This window comes from Tachypleus tridentatus, chromosome 4 (genome assembly GCF_004210375.1).
Source record: "Tachypleus tridentatus isolate NWPU-2018 chromosome 4, ASM421037v1, whole genome shotgun sequence".
Classification (NCBI taxonomy): Eukaryota; Metazoa; Arthropoda; class Merostomata; order Xiphosura; family Limulidae; genus Tachypleus; species Tachypleus tridentatus.
Window position 1 is genome coordinate 79,531,471 of NC_134828.1, and position 18,634 is coordinate 79,550,104.

Here is an 18,634-nt window from a genome sequence, read left to right on the forward strand (position 1 = left end):
CCCTACAGGTTAAGAACAACTCCACATGGTCAAACAAATATGTTAACCAACAGAAGAACACAGTAAGCTCCAGAACCAAATTCGTTCAGACACCACCAATCGTGAGGCTGAAAACTACGGCGGCTCAGATTCAAACCCCACATATCACTCCAGCCAACACATTTTTCTCTACTGACAACCATCTAACATCCAGCCACCAGATCCAAACACGAATCGTCAGGAAAGACAAAAGCTCCAGACTGTTGAAAAACAAGAAGAAACCAAACATTCTTACATTCAAGACATGGCTAATAAAAGACTCACTTTATCCAACCGCTCTATCATTCAAGTACGCCTCAGAAATCTTTCGTGTATGACTTTGAGAGCTCTGACAATGACCATGACTCTTTTTTCATTGCTGAATAATCCAATGGAATGTGTTTCTTCTTCTTAAGTTTTATTAAAAGTATTAAGCACCCTGGCCGTGAAAGTGGATTCCCTTGGGGTACTCGTATTCCCCCACATCAAAATTATTGCCTTGAACTGTTGAATCCAGTGATCTCTGCCCTCAAAAGGTGCCTTCTTATGTAAATTAATTTAAAATTAAAATTAAAATGATTTAAAGTCATAACCAAGATAAAAACAAATGGTTAATCCAATCGTAAATCTAAAACCCTGTTCCAATCAATCAGCTTATTATACTTGATTTCTTAATCCAGGAATTTGCTGCTTTACTACGGCTTTGGTCTTTTTCGTCTTCCATGGACCACCTAGTCTTCTTTCAAGCTACCTTTCAGATTAGCCAAGCCAGCTCTACTTCCTTTCTTGTCTTGCGTGTCTCACAACTTTTAATGTTAATGCTAATTTATATTCACTTTAAATAATTTAGTATCTATCATACCTTCTAGTAATTCCATTATTCTTTCTGAGTAGAACCAAACACTAATTTCCCGAGCAGGGCTGAAAATAAACAAATGTTTCTGAGCGCTCCTGGTTGTCTTGCAAGCTCCTTAGAGGCTTGGGAGATATAAAATCAAAACCAGTGCGAAGTTAGTTAGTTAGTTAGTTGTTTTCTGCTTCAGTCAATACCAAATGTTTAAAGGATGTATAGTACTTCTCCATCAATGACTATCTCCTGAGGCACGTTTGAGGCAATGTCCTTGTTTACCTTTCTGAGGTCGTTGAGGAGCTACAATGTTCAAATTAAAAATGGAAATAAATAGATAATGGCATACAAGTTCTTCAAACTGCAAGGCCTTAGTGTAAAATTTTGCTTGTGAGCTCTGTTAATGCTCAGTTAAGCTGTCGAGGTCTATGATTTGTAATATAACTGATATTGGAATGGTTAAAGTTCCTTTCGCGACCAGTCTTACCTATCTGTGTAGAACCTATTCTGATCTATGGTGATACAAAATTCAAGATGGACGATTTAAATTTTGGTAGAGTATAAGTAAGTGAAGTTATTCGGCTTTGTCTTTTTCTCGCTTCATTTTTCAGTATTTTGATACTTCTGGATGTTGCGGGTATTATGGTGTTAACGCATGGCTAATGAATCTGAGTTACCTGTCCAGTTACTTGAGCGTTTTGTCCAATGGGATAACATTGTTTGTAAAAGATAATCATGATTTTACCTCAGCAACATATCTCTTGTTGAGTACACAGAATATGGCTGTGGTTTTTACAGGACTGATGACCATTCGTATGTCATCATAGAATTTACTCTTCTTGAGAGATGGTTGAAGGTTGTTTTAAGTTTCAGCTTTGTAGACCCTCTGTCCTATCCAACATTTATAGTAGTTTATTGAAACGAATCTGACACTTCCTACACAGAATATGGCTGTGGTTTTTACAGGACTGATGACCATTCGTATGTCATCATAGAATTTACTCTTCTTGAGAGATGGTTGAAGGTTGTTTTAAGTTTCAGCTTTGTAGACCCTCTGTCCTATCCAACATTTATAGTAGTTTATTGAAACGAATCTGACACTTCCTAAGGTAAATACGTATATTGTAGGACACAATAAAGATTATCTTAAACAAAATACTTGCCAAATTAAGAAGTATTTTGACTTTTATTGGATTTAAAATAATACTATAAAACAGAGATTATATTCACTCTTTACGTCTTTATAAAATATTAAATATATTCACTTAAGGGGAAGCAAGTAAAAACAAACAAACAAAAACGTTCCAAACCATCACTATGATGACCACGTAGGATAAGCTCACGACTCACAACTTGCAAATCCTGGGTTTCAATGCCGTTTCCGAACATGCTCAATCTTTCAGACATGAAGGCATTATAAAGTGATGGTTAATTCTACTTTTCGTTAGTAAAATGTTATCTCAAGAACTATAAATTCTGGTATATAAAAATAAACACTTTATTTAGGGTTTATTTTTACAGAAACTGTCCATATACAGTTTAAAACTGGAAAAGCTTCTTGATAAATGACATTTGCAAACGAAACGTATTATGGATTTTGGAACTACTTTTCTACTGTTATTGTAGTGATAAAGTTGTTAACAAACTGCACCAAAAATTTCCCTTTTTTTGGTTTACAGTATGTTGAAAATATGCATTCGAATTGAGCTAATTTACCACCCACTGAAAGCTGTCTAAAAGTATCAACAAAGAACAGTCCTACTGAAACTGTTTCATTCAATCATTTATTGTTAAATTGCCTGAGGGCTGAAGTATTCACTTCCGCGAACTTTATCATTGAGTAAAATGTTTTTCTTTTGTGTAGAAAAAATAAAGATTAGGTCAATACAGTATGCCTCCAAAAACATTGTAATCCTCAAAACAGAAATGACACATTCAGTATCTCAATCTTTATATCCATTGAATTTTGGCATTTTTTGGTCTTGTGGTAGCTCTTTGGATTTTGGAGTTATAAAGCAGGATACGAGCAATACTGTAAAATATTTCCTGCATTTTATGCTGTGGATGTATTATAAGAGTGATAGTCAATTCCATAGGGTGTATGGTTGTCGGTAAGGTGTTGTTTACTGACTAGCTTCGTTCTAACTGCTCAGGAATTCAAAATTAGACATAGCGGCAAATTGTCTCAGTAGTTTTGCCCTAAATACCCTAATAAGGTACAGAAATACCTAACATGTGTCCTGTGAGACGTTCTTTGCTTTCACGAAGGACACATTTGAAAGTATCTTTGAATTAAGAAAAGTCTGTTCACTGAGAAAATCAACACAGAACTGAATCATTTAGGTCACAAGTTGCGCCGTTACTGATGGTATAAAACTGTCAGTTATCTCTCCTTTTACTTTTATTCTTTTATGTTACTTTTCTTTTCTTGAAAGGAGGTACCACTGGGCGAGTTAAAACCTTTAACTTATGGCAAATACAACACTCCGATTACCCCATCGACTGTAAAAAAAAAAATAATCTCTTTGTTCTTCTAAAATTTCTTAGAGAGAATAAAATACTCAATGAATAAGAAACAAAATTATATTAGTGCCAAATTTAGTTGTTAAAAATTTTGGAAAACCGAAAACATTTGTATCCATTTGAAGGTCGCAAATAACTTGAAACGACTGATCTTTAGACATATAATATGTAATATTAGTAGCGAAAGGAAAAACAAAACCAAAACAAAGAATTTATTTCTAGTTAACAATGTGTGTTAACTGTGACGTAGTAGATATATATCGCCAACTCCCAGCTGGATCTCTTCCATCAGAATCTCATTCTGCCTCTGACATGCCTTACAAAGATTGGCCTTGAGATAGAACAATCGCTTGCCAAGTAGGACGTTACTTAACATTTGAGTCACGTTTATTTAATCATGGATAAACAACATTTAGGAGTGCCTGACGACGGTTAATCAAGAATAGGTTGATGAAACCACAGTTTCCTAATTAGTTCGTAATATACTTAGAGTTTAGTGATCGCCCACGTTTTATATGAATTTATAATAGAATTGATCAGCCAGAAAAAACAAGGCAAATTCAACCATGTGAGAAATATTATCAAATCTATTAATTTCTGATAGCTAAAGAATATGTTTTATTTTCTTTCGTCCAATGATGTTACTACTGTCACTTAATAGCAATGTTAATAACTATGTCATAATGTTTGTAGTTGGGTTAAAACCTTGAATGAAAAACATTAAGGCTCGTCACCAAGCTTTTTTGCTAGTATATTATACATTATAGCCATTAAATAATTGTAATATGATGCAGTCTCATACACCAACTATGACGTTTAAAGTTATGTTTAATTAGTCATCTAATACGTTTAAGGTGACGCACCTCAGAAAAGTTTCAGAGTTTAGGATAGGATGTGTTAACAAGCCATATTATACTTTATCGAATAAACGTAAAGATTCGTTTCTTAGGAGTATATAGTCTCATATGAGGAAAAGAAGTTAATAACTATGTAAGGCCAACTAATAATGTGAGTAAAGAGCATTTGACAGGCCTGTCTATTTAATACAGACATCCTCCTAACCATGTATGGTTGAATCAGCGCCTGTAAAACCGTATTTTTTGCAGATCATTGCTGTAGTTTGATAAGAGAAACAAGCCAAACGAAAACGAGACAAGCTTCCTTATCATTATTGCTCCTGGGTAGGAAGTGATCTTTTAATAAGTCTAGAGCTTTACAATAAATTACAATTTTGCAGTATAAACATGGATAAAGTACTGGGTTAAATAACTTTATGATTTGTTAGAAAAAGATTCGTAGCGGCATTGCCAAAAGTTAAAAAAAATATAATAGTTTATAATAAGATACGAAATCCAGTACATGCACTTTACGCCTAATTATTGGTGCCTCGAATATTTTCAAAAACGCATAATATGGCTTATGTTTGTTATCATTCTAAATAAATAAATTCACAAACTAATATTGTTTACTAAATATTCTTTGTAAACCATATAAAATATTCATAATACCTGCCATTCATTTTTTTCAGTAAATTTCTAAACATTTGCAACTCCTATAAAGAGAAATACAGATCTTTCGCTTATTTAAAGTGTGCAAAGTTATTCAAGACATTTCCTTTAGTTGACACATAAAAATTTACGTACATTTGTGAGAAATGATTCACATTAAGGTTACTTACAATTTTTGCGTGTCTAAAAAATATGTTTCTTCAACGTTAAAATCGTGATTCGACCATACAAAGATCGCTGTATTTTGAGGCTAGCTTTGAACATAAGAAAATCCAACAGATGAACTTTTAATATAAAACTTCTCATATGTTTACGATTCGATCTTTTACTTTAAAAACACGCAACACACCTCTTAAAAAGGTATCTTGGTGTTGATGAAAACTCTTACCAAAGCAAGACTATGTTTGCTCTCAACCGTTCCCTAGTGACTTTGGTTTCTATTGTAAAATGATTTACAACACACACGTTCATGATATCTAGGACAATCTACAACTCAGAAGAAACGATAAATATTCTTCATATATTTCTCATGACTTTCGTCGGTTGAGGTGTAATTAACCATATTTAATTTGCCAATTACTGAACGATCTAAGACATTGAAAGAGGTTACAATTAGAAGAACAAAGTTTCTTACTCTTACTAACTCTTCTACTTCGCTGTTTTCTTGTCATCTTTTGATTAGTTTCCAACGCTATTAGTGATCCTTCCTTCTGACTGCTTAATTTCAACAGGAACATCATTGTGACTGCGTGCTTAATGGTTGCATATCATGCAAAGATCACACCTTCAAACTTTGAACTTGCAACTGAGATTCGTGTAAAAACGTGACTATCTGACGTCAACTCTCCAAGTACACATTGAATAGTTAACACAATACGGAAATAATAATTAAACCTTAAGGAGTAATGGAAATGTGTAAAGCAGTGCAAAAAAGTCACAGTAATAATGAAGGTTATAAAATGACGTACCTACAATATAATTAAACTACTGACGTAATAGCTTTCTAAATAAAAGTACTAAGAGCTATTTTCTTGTTATAACATTGGTTAAACAGTTAAAATGTTATTTGGAGACAATAGATAAACTTTTTGATAAACTTTAAATCGATTTCTTTATTAGAAAGGTATAAATATCTCTTACCCGATTTGATAAGCAGTCAATTTATTACCACTGTTTTCTAGCTATTACATATTTCACAAAAATAAGTATTTACTCACTTATGCATAGAAGTATTGTGAATAAAAAAATTTTAAAATTGTTATTGTTATCAATAGTTTTAAGCATGCAGACGTCTCTTATTAATCGTAGCAGTGTTTAATTAATTACTAAAACATTGTTTCTCAAGTTTGTGCTCAGCAACTGTATTAAATGTATCACACCATGTGTAAATAATGTAACACTATATTTATTAGTGTCAACATTTGTTTTAGTGTCTTATAAAACGATAACATAGTTTAGCTGTTCACAACTACTGACTTCATAATAAAAATAATTTGAGGTATACTGTTTGTTTTCGAATTTCGCGCATAGATACACGAGGACTATCTGCGTTAGCCGTCTCTAATTTAGCAGGGTAAAGGGAAGTCAGCTAGTCATCACCAACCACTGCCAACTCTTGGGTTACTCTTTTACCAACTAAGAGTAAGATGGATCATCACATTATAACGCCCAAACTGCTGAAAGTGCGAGCAAATTTGGTGTGACGGGGATACAAACCTACGACCCTCAGATTACGAGTCGAGTGTCTTAACCACTTGGCCATGTCAGGGATGGAAGTATATTGTAACTACATCGGAATATTAGTTTCTATCGCTGAAGCTTTAAAATTGTTTTTTTTTTTATGAAGAAAAGGTAAAATACAATTTTACTAGCACCTGATAAAAGTTTTTCACCAAACAGATTTTCCTGCAAAGACTAAATCAAATAGTTTTTTTATCTCAAATTAAAATGCTTAAGTTCACAAAGAACATTATTTTTTTTTGAAATCCAGTATTCACAGAGAGACACAAACTCAATCGTTTCCAGTTGTGAATACTGATGAAATTCAGTGAAGTATTTCAAGATAGATTACGGAAAATATTCGTTGTTGTAAAAACGCAATCTCTTGTAACACATCAGATGAAAGAAGCAAAACAACTAAAAACAAAATAACAAACATAGAGCACAATAAGAAAGAAGGTAAGGGACTGTGTTTAAAGGTTACCAAAGACTGCTATGATCAATGCGTTTATATAACATTAGAATTGAATTCGGGATTTCACGCTATGTTCTCATGAATACAAGAAATTTATTTACATATTCATTTGCCTTTTCTAAAATGCGTTGAATTAAATATTAGTAATTGTATACACTTTTGTTTACGGAGAAATGAGATTTATTATAATAAATTTCAGCTTTTTTAAATAGTAAATGTGCTTGTAAAGTGTTGAATCTTTAATTAATTAATTTTCCAAAAATAAGCACATGTATAAGTTGGCTAAACGTATTTATTAATATGCTCTTTAATGAAACGAATTATGTCTACTAATTGTTTCCCTTATCGTCATATGGATTTATGCTGCGTCCACGAATCCAGCTTTTATAACAGAATATTGAAAAATGGTGTGATATAAAAATATTAATAATATTGATAATTCAGTCTTACCTTTTAGAAGAGACGTTAGCAGGAAAGGGAGTGCATTCATAGAAACTATTTTATACCAATGTCCATTAAGCTACTTGTGTCTCAACAACCAAACCTTTATAAACGTTTATTTCAAATATTAATGTATAAGGTTTGAAATTCACCAAGGTCCTTATTAAGTGACAAAGAATTAATTAAGTTTACTTAATTTGGGGTTAGTTTGATCCCTTCCATAAAGAGCTTTTAACTTCACCAAGTAAATCACTTGGTAACTAGACCGCATAATATCATTGAAGTTGCAGTAGTAATCAGAAATTAGGTAGAACCATCCTCTAAAGAGATTTTCTCAGGGAGGATAAACCTGTTTGATAGCAAGAAATTTAAAGAACCAGTCGAATTAACACACTTATTACTTTAATCATTACGAAATATAGAGAAATCTTTATAAACTACAATCTACATGTCTCGGGTTCTATTAATCACATAGAATTTTGCACTAAAGTGTTATTAACACACAATAAAGTAGCTTACGAGTTTCTTTGCTTTTGTTGTATTAAGTTGGGGATTTAGAACTTTTGCTGAAGTCCTATTTAAACATTGCTGGGATTTTCGTGTTCTATTTCGGCGTTTACTGTCAGACATACTATGCTGGCGTCTGAATTGATATGTTGAAATCTTGAAGTTATACCTTGATGCACGTATTAATGTATTTTAGTCTCTAAGATGCTCCATTAAAAGCATTTATTAGAATTTGTTTGTTTGTTTGTTTGTTTGCTTTGAATTTCGCACAAAGCAACACGAGGGCTATCTGCGCTAGTCGTCCCTAATTTAGCAGTGTAAGACTAGAAGGAAGGTAGCTAGTCATCACCATCCACTACCAACTCTTAGGCTACTCTTTTACCAACGATTAGTGGATTGACCATCACAGTATATCGCCCCTACGGCTGAAAAGAAGAACATATTTGGTGTGACGAGGATTTGAACCGCAGATTACGAGTCGAGTGCCTTAACCACCTGGTCATGTCGGGCCTATTAGAATTTAGAATGCTTGAATGTAAACTATATTTTGCGCAAGAAATATTTAATACTTCTATGCTTCAATTAAACATTTAGTGTCTTAACCCTAATGGAATTTTAATTTGTTGACTACTCCAACGGGATTAATAATATTAATTGAAATATTTATGATACGCTGCTTGAAATTGAATGTATTGTGATTTATACATTATGAAATTTGGTGTTTGAATTTGAGTATTTAATGCTATAACCAAAATGTTAAAAGTTCAGCAGTTATTAATCAGTGACTGTTTGTCGGTATTTTATTTGGTTTGATCAGATTGATTTTGTTGTGTGCGTTGTCGCATCATACGAAAAGTAAATTAACGGAAGAGGAAATGGACTTTTTATTCAAAATAACTGCTTAGTGCTTTGATAGAAATTTGTACTTGACAGTTTAGATATTTTAGTGCCTGAAATTAAATGGCTAGCTTTGATTGTTGCGCAATAATTTAAAATAATTATATTTATTCGTGAATTTCTGTATTACCTTAAAGCTTTGAGTCTAATTGAGAGGATTTTTGCGTGTGAGTCTCGATAGGACAAGTTATATTTTAGAAACAGAGCTCAGGTACTGTGTATAAAATAAGTGTTTGTTTTGAGCTTATGTGTGACTAGTTTCCTGGCACATTAAACGAAACAGTTAGCACTGTATGAAGACATTAATCACAATTACATTGAAGGTAAAATAAAACAAAAGTAAAAGCTCCAGAGTAAGCAAACGTATGAATCACGTAAAAACATAAATCACGCAACAAAACCTTTGAGTCTTTATTCTGTGAGTGCATAAAGTTTGGTTCGTGGAATAAGCGATGTATTAGCCATTTTATTCGCAGAGATCTGACTGGCAACGTTTTCCTGCCAGAACTACTTATTATAGCATTAAAGTACATTACAGCTTCATGTAGTTTGATCGAAGATTTTCTCATTTCCTGAAAACGAACATGAAATACGGAGTGAGGGAAGAGCGATTAAGAATTTCAAAATAGTTTTCTCAATGCAACTTCCCTGAATTTTTGAACGCGTTGAAGACATAGTGACAAAGTTTCCTCAGTAAGCTCACTCCATGTGCAGGCCTTATGAATGGCTAAGTACATGTGTTTATTTATTCATGTATACTGAAAGAGAATTTTGTATATATTACGTTTACGTGTGCGATATTAAAACAACGGAGAAGTTTAAAGTGATATTGACAATGGAATGTGTGTATCATACACAAAGTTCATGAAATATAGCTGTTTGTAATTTCATTGTCATTCAACTACTGTTAATATCAAAATTATTATTAGCTTGCTTTTCCGTTGGATCATCAATAAGCTTGAGGGCTTATAGTGCTGAAAATGTGAGGTTGATACTCGTTGTTGACAATTCAAAAATAGCCAATTGTGTAAATGTGTGAATAAACCAACCAATCATTTAAACAAACATTGTACTAACCTATGACAGTCATTGTCTTTTTTACGAAAATACAACAAAATTATAGCCAATTAGAATTATTATCATACTAACCAGCGACTTTACTTACCCTAAATTTTGCCATTTCTTTGTAATTGGGCCCAGCTTAGCCAGGTGGGTTAAGGCAATCAACTCGTAATGTGAGGGTCGCGAGTTCGAATTCCTGTCATATCAAAGTTGTTAGCCCTTTTAGCTGTGGGGTTTGTAATATGAGGTTAATCCCATTATTCGTTGGTAAAAGAGTAGCCCAAGTTTCCTCAGTAAGCTCACTCCATGTGCAGGCCTTATGAATGGCTAAGTACATGTGTTTATTTATTCATGTATACTGAAAGAGAATTTTGTATATATTACGTTTACGTGTGCGATATTAAAACAACGGAGAAGTTTAAAGTGATATTGACAATGGAATGTGTGTATCATACACAAAGTTCATGAAATATAGCTGTTTGTAATTTCATTGTCATTCAACTACTGTTAATATCAAAATTATTATTAGCTTGCTTTTCCGTTGGATCATCAATAAGCTTGAGGGCTTATAGTGCTGAAAATGTGAGGTTGATACTCGTTGTTGACAATTCAAAAATAGCCAATTGTGTAAATGTGTGAATAAACCAACCAATCATTTAAACAAACATTGTACTAACCTATGACAGTCATTGTCTTTTTTACGAAAATACAACAAAATTATAGCCAATTAGAATTATTATCATACTAACCAGCGACTTTACTTACCCTAAATTTTGCCATTTCTTTGTAATTGGGCCCGGCTTAGCCAGGTGGGTTAAGGCAATCAACTCGTAATGTGAGGGTCGCGAGTTCGAATTCCTGTCATATCAAAGTTGTTAGCCCTTTTAGCTGAGGGGTTTGTAATATGAGGTTAATCCCATTATTCGTTGGTAAAAGAGTAGCCCAAGAGTTGGTGGTGAATGGTGATGAATAGCTGCCTTCCCTCTAGTCTTATACTGCTAAATTAAGGATGGCTAGCCCACATAGTCATCGTTTAGCTTTGCGCGAAATTCAAACCAACCAAACAAAACAAATCTTCGTAATTATGATAAAAATTAACAATCCCATGAATACTTAAAAAGAAAAAACCTAAATAGATTACATCTACGAAATCTCTCAGTATTAAACAATAGTAATATTAAACAGTTGTAGTATTTATCACCCACAATATTTTAACAGACAAAACAAGACCTCTGACCCCGCAAGTTTTATGTTTTAAAAAATAACTATAATGAACAACTCTAGTGATAAGTTCCAATGTTATTATGAATTAATTTACAAAACATAAATTCGTGTGCTTATCACCTCAGAACAAGTACCAAAAAGTATTTCAAAGTTACTTATTAAGCGACGCTTGTAACTAGCCAAGGACATTATTATTTATATGAGTAAAACTTCTTATAATTTTTAGGCAGTGCGATGTATAATAAAAATAAATGATGTAACATTTACATTCTACTTGCAACGTCTTTATCATATCCCCGGAAATGTACAACAAATTCGCTGTTAACAATACTTATGATATCAATAATGATCGTAAAATAGTATTATTATTGTTATAATATTGTTATCACCAATGATGATCTTTATCGTAATTGTAACCGGTATTTTCTTATTCACAGCAATATTTCCATATAACTGAAAATTATATTTATCGTGTTTATACTTAACATATTATTTTATATTTTTAGTGGTTTTTTCCACTTGTTTCGTTACAATTGTCTTCTAACACGTTTGATTTTTTCTGTTATAATTTGTGACAAACAGACTGAGAAAATATACTGAAATACTTATATGAAATGAACTCTACACCAAAAATGTACAAATACAAGCACATTTACACCTAAATTTTCAGTTCTTTTGGAATGTATAACTGCTGTAATAACGTTAAGATTAAGAGTATTAGTTAGGCGCTAATTAAAATGGAAAGAAATTTTATTACTGGGTGCATATGAAATGGATTATATTTGTTAGTTATTGATTAATTTATTTTAAATTATGTGATTTGAAAGAAGAAACGATAAAAATAAATGTAAGCTAAGCTTGGCTCTAATTCTTAATTGTCTTCCAAACTGATTCTGTTCCTTCGCTATGGAAGATAATTATAACGTAAATAACGTCCCTTGTAGGGAAGAGTCTAATCTCATTTTAAGTTAGTCCAAGCAGGACCAGTGTCGTCGAGTTATGAATCCGAGAGTCCATGGTTCACGTTAATTCGCCTTAGAAAACGAAAAGAAAAAAAAATTGCACATCTTACTTGAGGTTAGAAAATACATTAAAAAGTAAAGGTCAAATCTCACTGTTAGATTATATAGTAGCCCAAGAGTAGGTTGTTGACTGGCCTTCTCTCTAGTCTATCAGATCAAAATCAGGGATGAATGTCGCAGGAAGCCCTTTCGTAGCTTCGCGCGTATAGTTGAAACAGAAGAATACGTGAAGAGCTGGGTCACAATATCAAAGATGCTAATCGTCGAACAAAGACAACGACAATCCTTACAGCGACTCCTTGAGAACTGCAGCTGCTAATAATGAGTTGGATCATTAATCCGGCTATGTGAATGGTGAAGAAATACAACTGTTAAAACAAAACGTCCTTCTCAATACGAAAAGGGATACTTCTCAGAAATACAGGTGGAATTTCATGAGAATAATACCAGAAATAGACCTGTGATTCTGACACGTTTCTCTGACCATGTTTGAAAGCAGTTATTGAAAAAAAATATTATTTAAACATTTGCAAATACTGTAATTGTAAAATCAAGCTAGAAAACTGTATACGCCATGTTTTTACAAAATTACAAAGATAGTTGAATAAATAAAGTCTACCCACATGAGTTCGAATTTATCTTTTTTACTACTTTCCAATTGTTTTGTTTGTTTGTTCTGAATTTCGCACAAAGCTACTCGAGGGCTATCTGTGCTAGCCGTACCTGATTTAGCAGTGTAAGACTAGAGGGAAGGCAGCTAGTCATCACCACCCACCGCCAACTCTTGGGCTACTCTTTTATCAACGAATAGTGGGATAGACCGTCACATTATAACGCACCTACGGATGAAAGGGCCAGTTTGTATAGTGCGACCGGGATTAGAATCCGCGACCCTCGGATTACGAGTCAAACGCCTTAACACACTTGGCCATGCCGGGCCCGCCTACTTTCCAAATATTCAGACTATTATACTAGCAAATCACTCAATAACCAGTGTTTACTTACTGAAAAATAAGACACAAAACTAACCCTTATTCAAACTAATTAGTCTGGCATAAGATAAGGTAACATTTGAAGCATTCACCAGCTAACCATTATTCCTTAATAAGCTTATTCAAACGAATGTCCGTAGTAAACAGAAGTGCTACATCTGTTCATATAATGTCGGTATTAGTTTTAGAAGTAAAATTGGATGGCTCAGTTCCATCTTTATTAACATCCGAACTACGAAACTTCCCTATGATTATGTATAGTTTCATACGTTTTGAAATCGGTAAAAAATACACCAATATTTGGAAATGCATTTCTATTTATATAACATTACACACAATGCATATATAGTGGTATAGGTTTCACAAAGATAGGTTGAAGCCATCATCATCATACCTAAATTTATTGCTCAACTGTTCTTCTTCATAATTCAGCAAAATGGATTATGAAATGAAATCCTATAAGACCGCACATTATCTGTACTGACGACATACGACACTGTTCTACACTAATTTTTCGTTGGTTGCCCGATAGGAAGAGGTTTGTATGTTTTTATTTCATTGTATATGTAGTGCTATTCTTAACAAGTTAAAAGCCAAAAAAGTAAATTCATATTTTGTTACTACACCTTGGCATTTTATCCAGAAAATATTATATATCTTATAAGAAATAACTTTTAATACTATTAAAACAAACAAACAGTTCTTTGGATATTATATTTTATTGGTTTTAACTGATTAAGCCTGGACCAAACCTGCCTACAAATGAAGTGTACATTATTAGAAATATAAATTATCTTCATAAAGCTGGCTGGACATTTGAAAGTAAAAGCAAAAATACTTTTTCTTATTACCACACCGCACAAAACCAAAATGCACATATTTCACAACCGTCGGAGCCATATGTTATAAAGCTGTATGTAATATGCACATGTATAGTAGTTAGAAATATTTTTTCATAGAGCACCCAAGGTCAAGCAAGATAGTTTTTACTAACTAGTAATTGTATTAATTACGTTATGTAAAGAGTCTTATTAAGCCTAAAAATGTGTAAACGATCTTAAAAGTATAAAATTAAATATTCTTACTTGAAACTGATAATTATTTATTTCAGCACATGTTAACGTTACGAATTAAAGTTACGTGTTTTAAATGAATTGATATAATTAAGTAATTAATGTTCACCAATTTTTCATGAATTATTACACTTCTCTAAATTAGGTTCCTAAATTAATAAAGTTAATTCTATATTTTTAAACATCTGATTTACAATAAATTCAAATATTATTCTTGCCATATTCATTTTAAAAGTTGATTTTAGCATCTATAAAAAGTAATCTTCTTTCTTATGTATAGTTAAACGAAAATAATTCCAAGGAATAGAAATATGATTCCAAGGGAGGTTAAAAGGTGAAACGAAATTCCAAGAAATAAGAAAAAGATCTCTGACGAGAGGCTTATAAATAAAACGAGATTCTGAGGAATAGGAAACATTATTCTTGATGAGAGGTCGAAATTTGGAATACATTCCAAGGAACAGGAACATGATTCTTGACGAGAGGCTGAAAAGTATAAGGACTGAAGTTCTATATGTCTTTTAAGCAATAAATAGGTCCTCTTAATACTTTTGAAGAAATTACGAAAAAACCTTAAGTAAGTAATGAAAACTCTGACTAAGATCAAATGCGCACATCTAAATTATTACAGTCATACAATCTAACTGTATGAAAAAAGAACATTGTGGCTAAAAAATTAACAACTCTGGCGTGGATTTTTGTTGTGCGTTTTATATATTAGTTCTTATAATATAAAAATACTTCATTTATTAATGTTCATAGGAATATTTATGCAAAACCATAAGCAGGACACTTTTATTTGCTCTAAAAACTTCTAATTTATTGAAATATCATTTTATCTTTACGACTAGAAGTAATAATTACTAATGTCAATGCTATGATGCCACATAAGGAATAACGTGGAAACAATAATATTTTGCATGAATGAATTTTTTGTGTTTGATCGCATTTCTAAACTGGACGCCATTTGTAGAATGATAAGCTGAATTAACAATTATGTAGCAGTCAGCAGTATATTCATTGTTTGAAAGCTATGTGACATTCAAAAACAGATACGTGTCAGAATTAAAAAAAAATATTACTATTAGTTGATGAAATATATGTTTTGTTAATCTTTCCAGTGAGACATACAGTAGAAAGATATAAATAAGCATCTGAAAGAAGAAATCTTTACTTACCAGCAATTACACAGACAAACATTCTACGCAAACAAGTTATTCTCCGATATGTGAAGAAAGACAGTGCATTTTGGTCCGCTAGTGAACTTCTAGAGGCTGTGAATCGGGATGGACTATTTTGTGACATATTTTATATATGTATGTACATATACGACTTTCAAATACAGTACGGGATCATATGATTGAATGTCATTTATAAACTTACAGTCAAAATTGTTACTTGCAAGGAAATACAGCAATAATCTTTGAAATACCAATGGTCGTTCAATCAAACTGTTGTTTGCAGATAGAGATGATTACCACATCAATAGAAAAAAATGAAAGCAAAATCAGCAGGATCTCTGTTCTTTGGTTGTGCGTCCATCAGTTGCTCAGGATCGCGTGCGGGACGCGTTGTAACTGAAAAGTGAGCGGCCCAGAATTAGGAGGTAGGCCTCAATGTAGAGTCACGTGACTCAGGCGCCTGAGTAAATGCACCAGTCGGTAATAATATGGCGCGTTTTCGATTTTGCTCTCTAGGGGGCGTGCTCGGCGCTGCCGTGCGACTTATTGATGATTGCCAGGCCAGTGTTCGGAACAAAGGGCGTAAATGTAGTATTCCTTTGATGACGTGCGAATGTCTGCTTGACATATGGCTTTGATGGAAAAATGCCAACTAACATTGATATCATTAGAACACGGGGAGCTTACATACTAGTGTATTCTAGACCCACGTCCTGACATGAAACTACTCTGTAGTTTGTTTCTGGTACAAAAATGAAGAACAAACTCCCTTTCTGCTTCACGCCCTATGTAAAACAAATAGTGAATGGGTAACAATTCTGAAGGCCTACCAGCATTTCTCACATTTTGAAAGACTTGTCACATGAGTGACACAACAACTTCCAATCATTCATTTGTTTTTTCTTCCAAAAAACTTTAAAATTTCACGTGTTAGAATACAAATGTACGAATATGAAACATGCAATATTACACATAGTTCAACGTATCTTTATAGTTGATGTTTAATGCCGTGGATTTCATTATTGGAGAAACAAACAAAGATCAAACACACACACACACTTTTTAATCTGTAGATATTCATGTTGACGTTATTCTTAATAACATTTATTTTAATTTTATTAAAAAATCTCGAATACTGAAAATGACACAAACCTAATTAGATCATCATAGTTATCCTTACATTCCCGTACAAAGTTGTTAACAGCGTTTTGTCACAGTTGACGTAAAGACAAAAACTTTACACACTTGAACAACGATGTTTCTAATATATTTGTGACAGAAAACCAAATTACTCATCAACTGTTGGTTTTTACAATATTTTTTTTTTTTTTTTTACAAAGTTATACTGTCTTGTAACATCTAATGTCTGAAAATGATACATTAAAGTTAAGGCAATCGACTCGCAATGTGAGAGTCGTGGATTCGAATTTTCGTCGTACCAAAAAATGCTCGCCCTTTGAGCTGTGGAGGTGTTATTGGGTGAGAGAGAATTCCTCCATTCGTTGGTAAAATAATACCCAAAGAGTTGGCGGTAGGTGATAATTATTGCCCGTCTTCCCTCTCGTCTTACTATACTAAATTAGGAACGGCTAGCGCAGATAGCCCTTGTGTAGCTTTGTGAGAAATTCCAAACAAACAAACATCAAAAGTTTGTTTTAGAGTAATGCTATACCACAGTCTATCTGTGCTCTGTTTATCACGGATATTCGAATCCCACTTTTTAGCGTTGTAAACTCACAGACTTACCGCTGACTTACTGAGAAACCAATAACAGTTTGAGCCTTACAGTGGTAAACACACCGTAGATATTCTTTAGTTTTGCAATTAAAGGTACTTGTACAGTGAACACATGTTTATAAAGACCTTTCTTCGTTTCTCTTAAAGATTATTTTCTAAATTAGTATACTTTTGATATGATAATTAATGGCTAAATTACTTGATTTTCAACAACATTTTACTTTACACAAGACAGTTTCAGTGTAACACCATTCATCGTATTGGTCACAAGCATAAACACATAAACACGCACACACACATATAATGACATAAAGACGCATGGGTTCAAGGCTAAATTTCTAATTTAATAATGAGAACTCTTTCATCAACCAACAGTGGCCCAATTTCTTAATTCTTGGATCGACAGAGTTTTAATCCAGAAATTACTATGTGGTAATGTTGTTGGTTGAAAGGTAACTTTAATGTTGAGAAAGTGTTCTCACTAACGAAATAAAAAATTAATCTTGAGTCGCAACTCTTTATTTCATTGTTTCACACAGGTAAGTGGACTTTAAAACAAATTATATACATATATATATACATACGGTAAGTATGAGAGTTTATAACTTTGAGACTTGAGGCTCGATACCCACAGCAGACAGTTTTTTACGTAGTTTTGTAGCTTCAAACAAATGCATAGAAAGACATATGTACATATTCTTTGATAGATTGTTTAGGCAGAGTATTCATGATGAAACTTTGTAGAATGGACGGCAACTGCCTGTTGTGAAGAAACAAGTGTAGAGGACGACGTTTCGAAAATCTTCCGCCTTTCATCTTCAAGACGAAATAGCCACCGTTTTGTAAAATTTATTTGTTTAACTGCATTTTGACGTATTCTACATTATTTGATTATTTTATTTTCACACACAAGATCTTTGTCTGTACTTTAATCGTCAAACGTGGTTAAAAAATATTGAGCTATCCACGACTGTAGTTTTACTTATCATGAAAATCGACGTGTTCAAACTAATGATTTGATTGTTCGAAAAAACGATTTAGGATAAACTGTTGATTAGTTTCTCTCTTAAAACTCCTATCTATGTTTGAACGATTTCTGGAACAATTCCCTCATCAATAATTTTTGGGCTGTACAAAAGGACAGAGGGGTCGTTCAAGCTTTATTTAAAGCAACGCACTTTATCAGGATTAGTGCTACTCTATTACAAAAAACGTGGTCTTGGAGGATAGACTGCACGTGTGCTATCAACTATTTTTTTCAATAATCTTTACGAGCAGTTATTGGCAGCCAAGTACAATAATTGTTCCTTTATCGTTATCTGTTGTTATCTGACATTGCTTTTAGTGGCATTATAAAAAGAAAAACGAATGTGGTTTCCCTATTAAAAAAATAACGACAATATTATTT

General features: G+C 33.0%; 1 protein-coding gene across 1 annotated transcript in view; it reads right to left on the minus strand.

Moving 5' to 3' along the window:
• Nucleotides 1–15,902, minus strand: part of LOC143248366 (limbic system-associated membrane protein-like) — a 163,855-nt gene extending 147,953 nt beyond the window's left edge. The window contains exon 1 of the mRNA XM_076496727.1: nt 15,487–15,902. Within this exon, the coding sequence (XP_076352842.1) occupies nt 15,487–15,613 (127 nt within the window). The 5' untranslated portion in view covers nt 15,614–15,902. The remainder of the gene's footprint in view (nt 1–15,486) is intronic.
• Between the last annotated feature and the right edge of the window lie 2,732 nt (nt 15,903–18,634).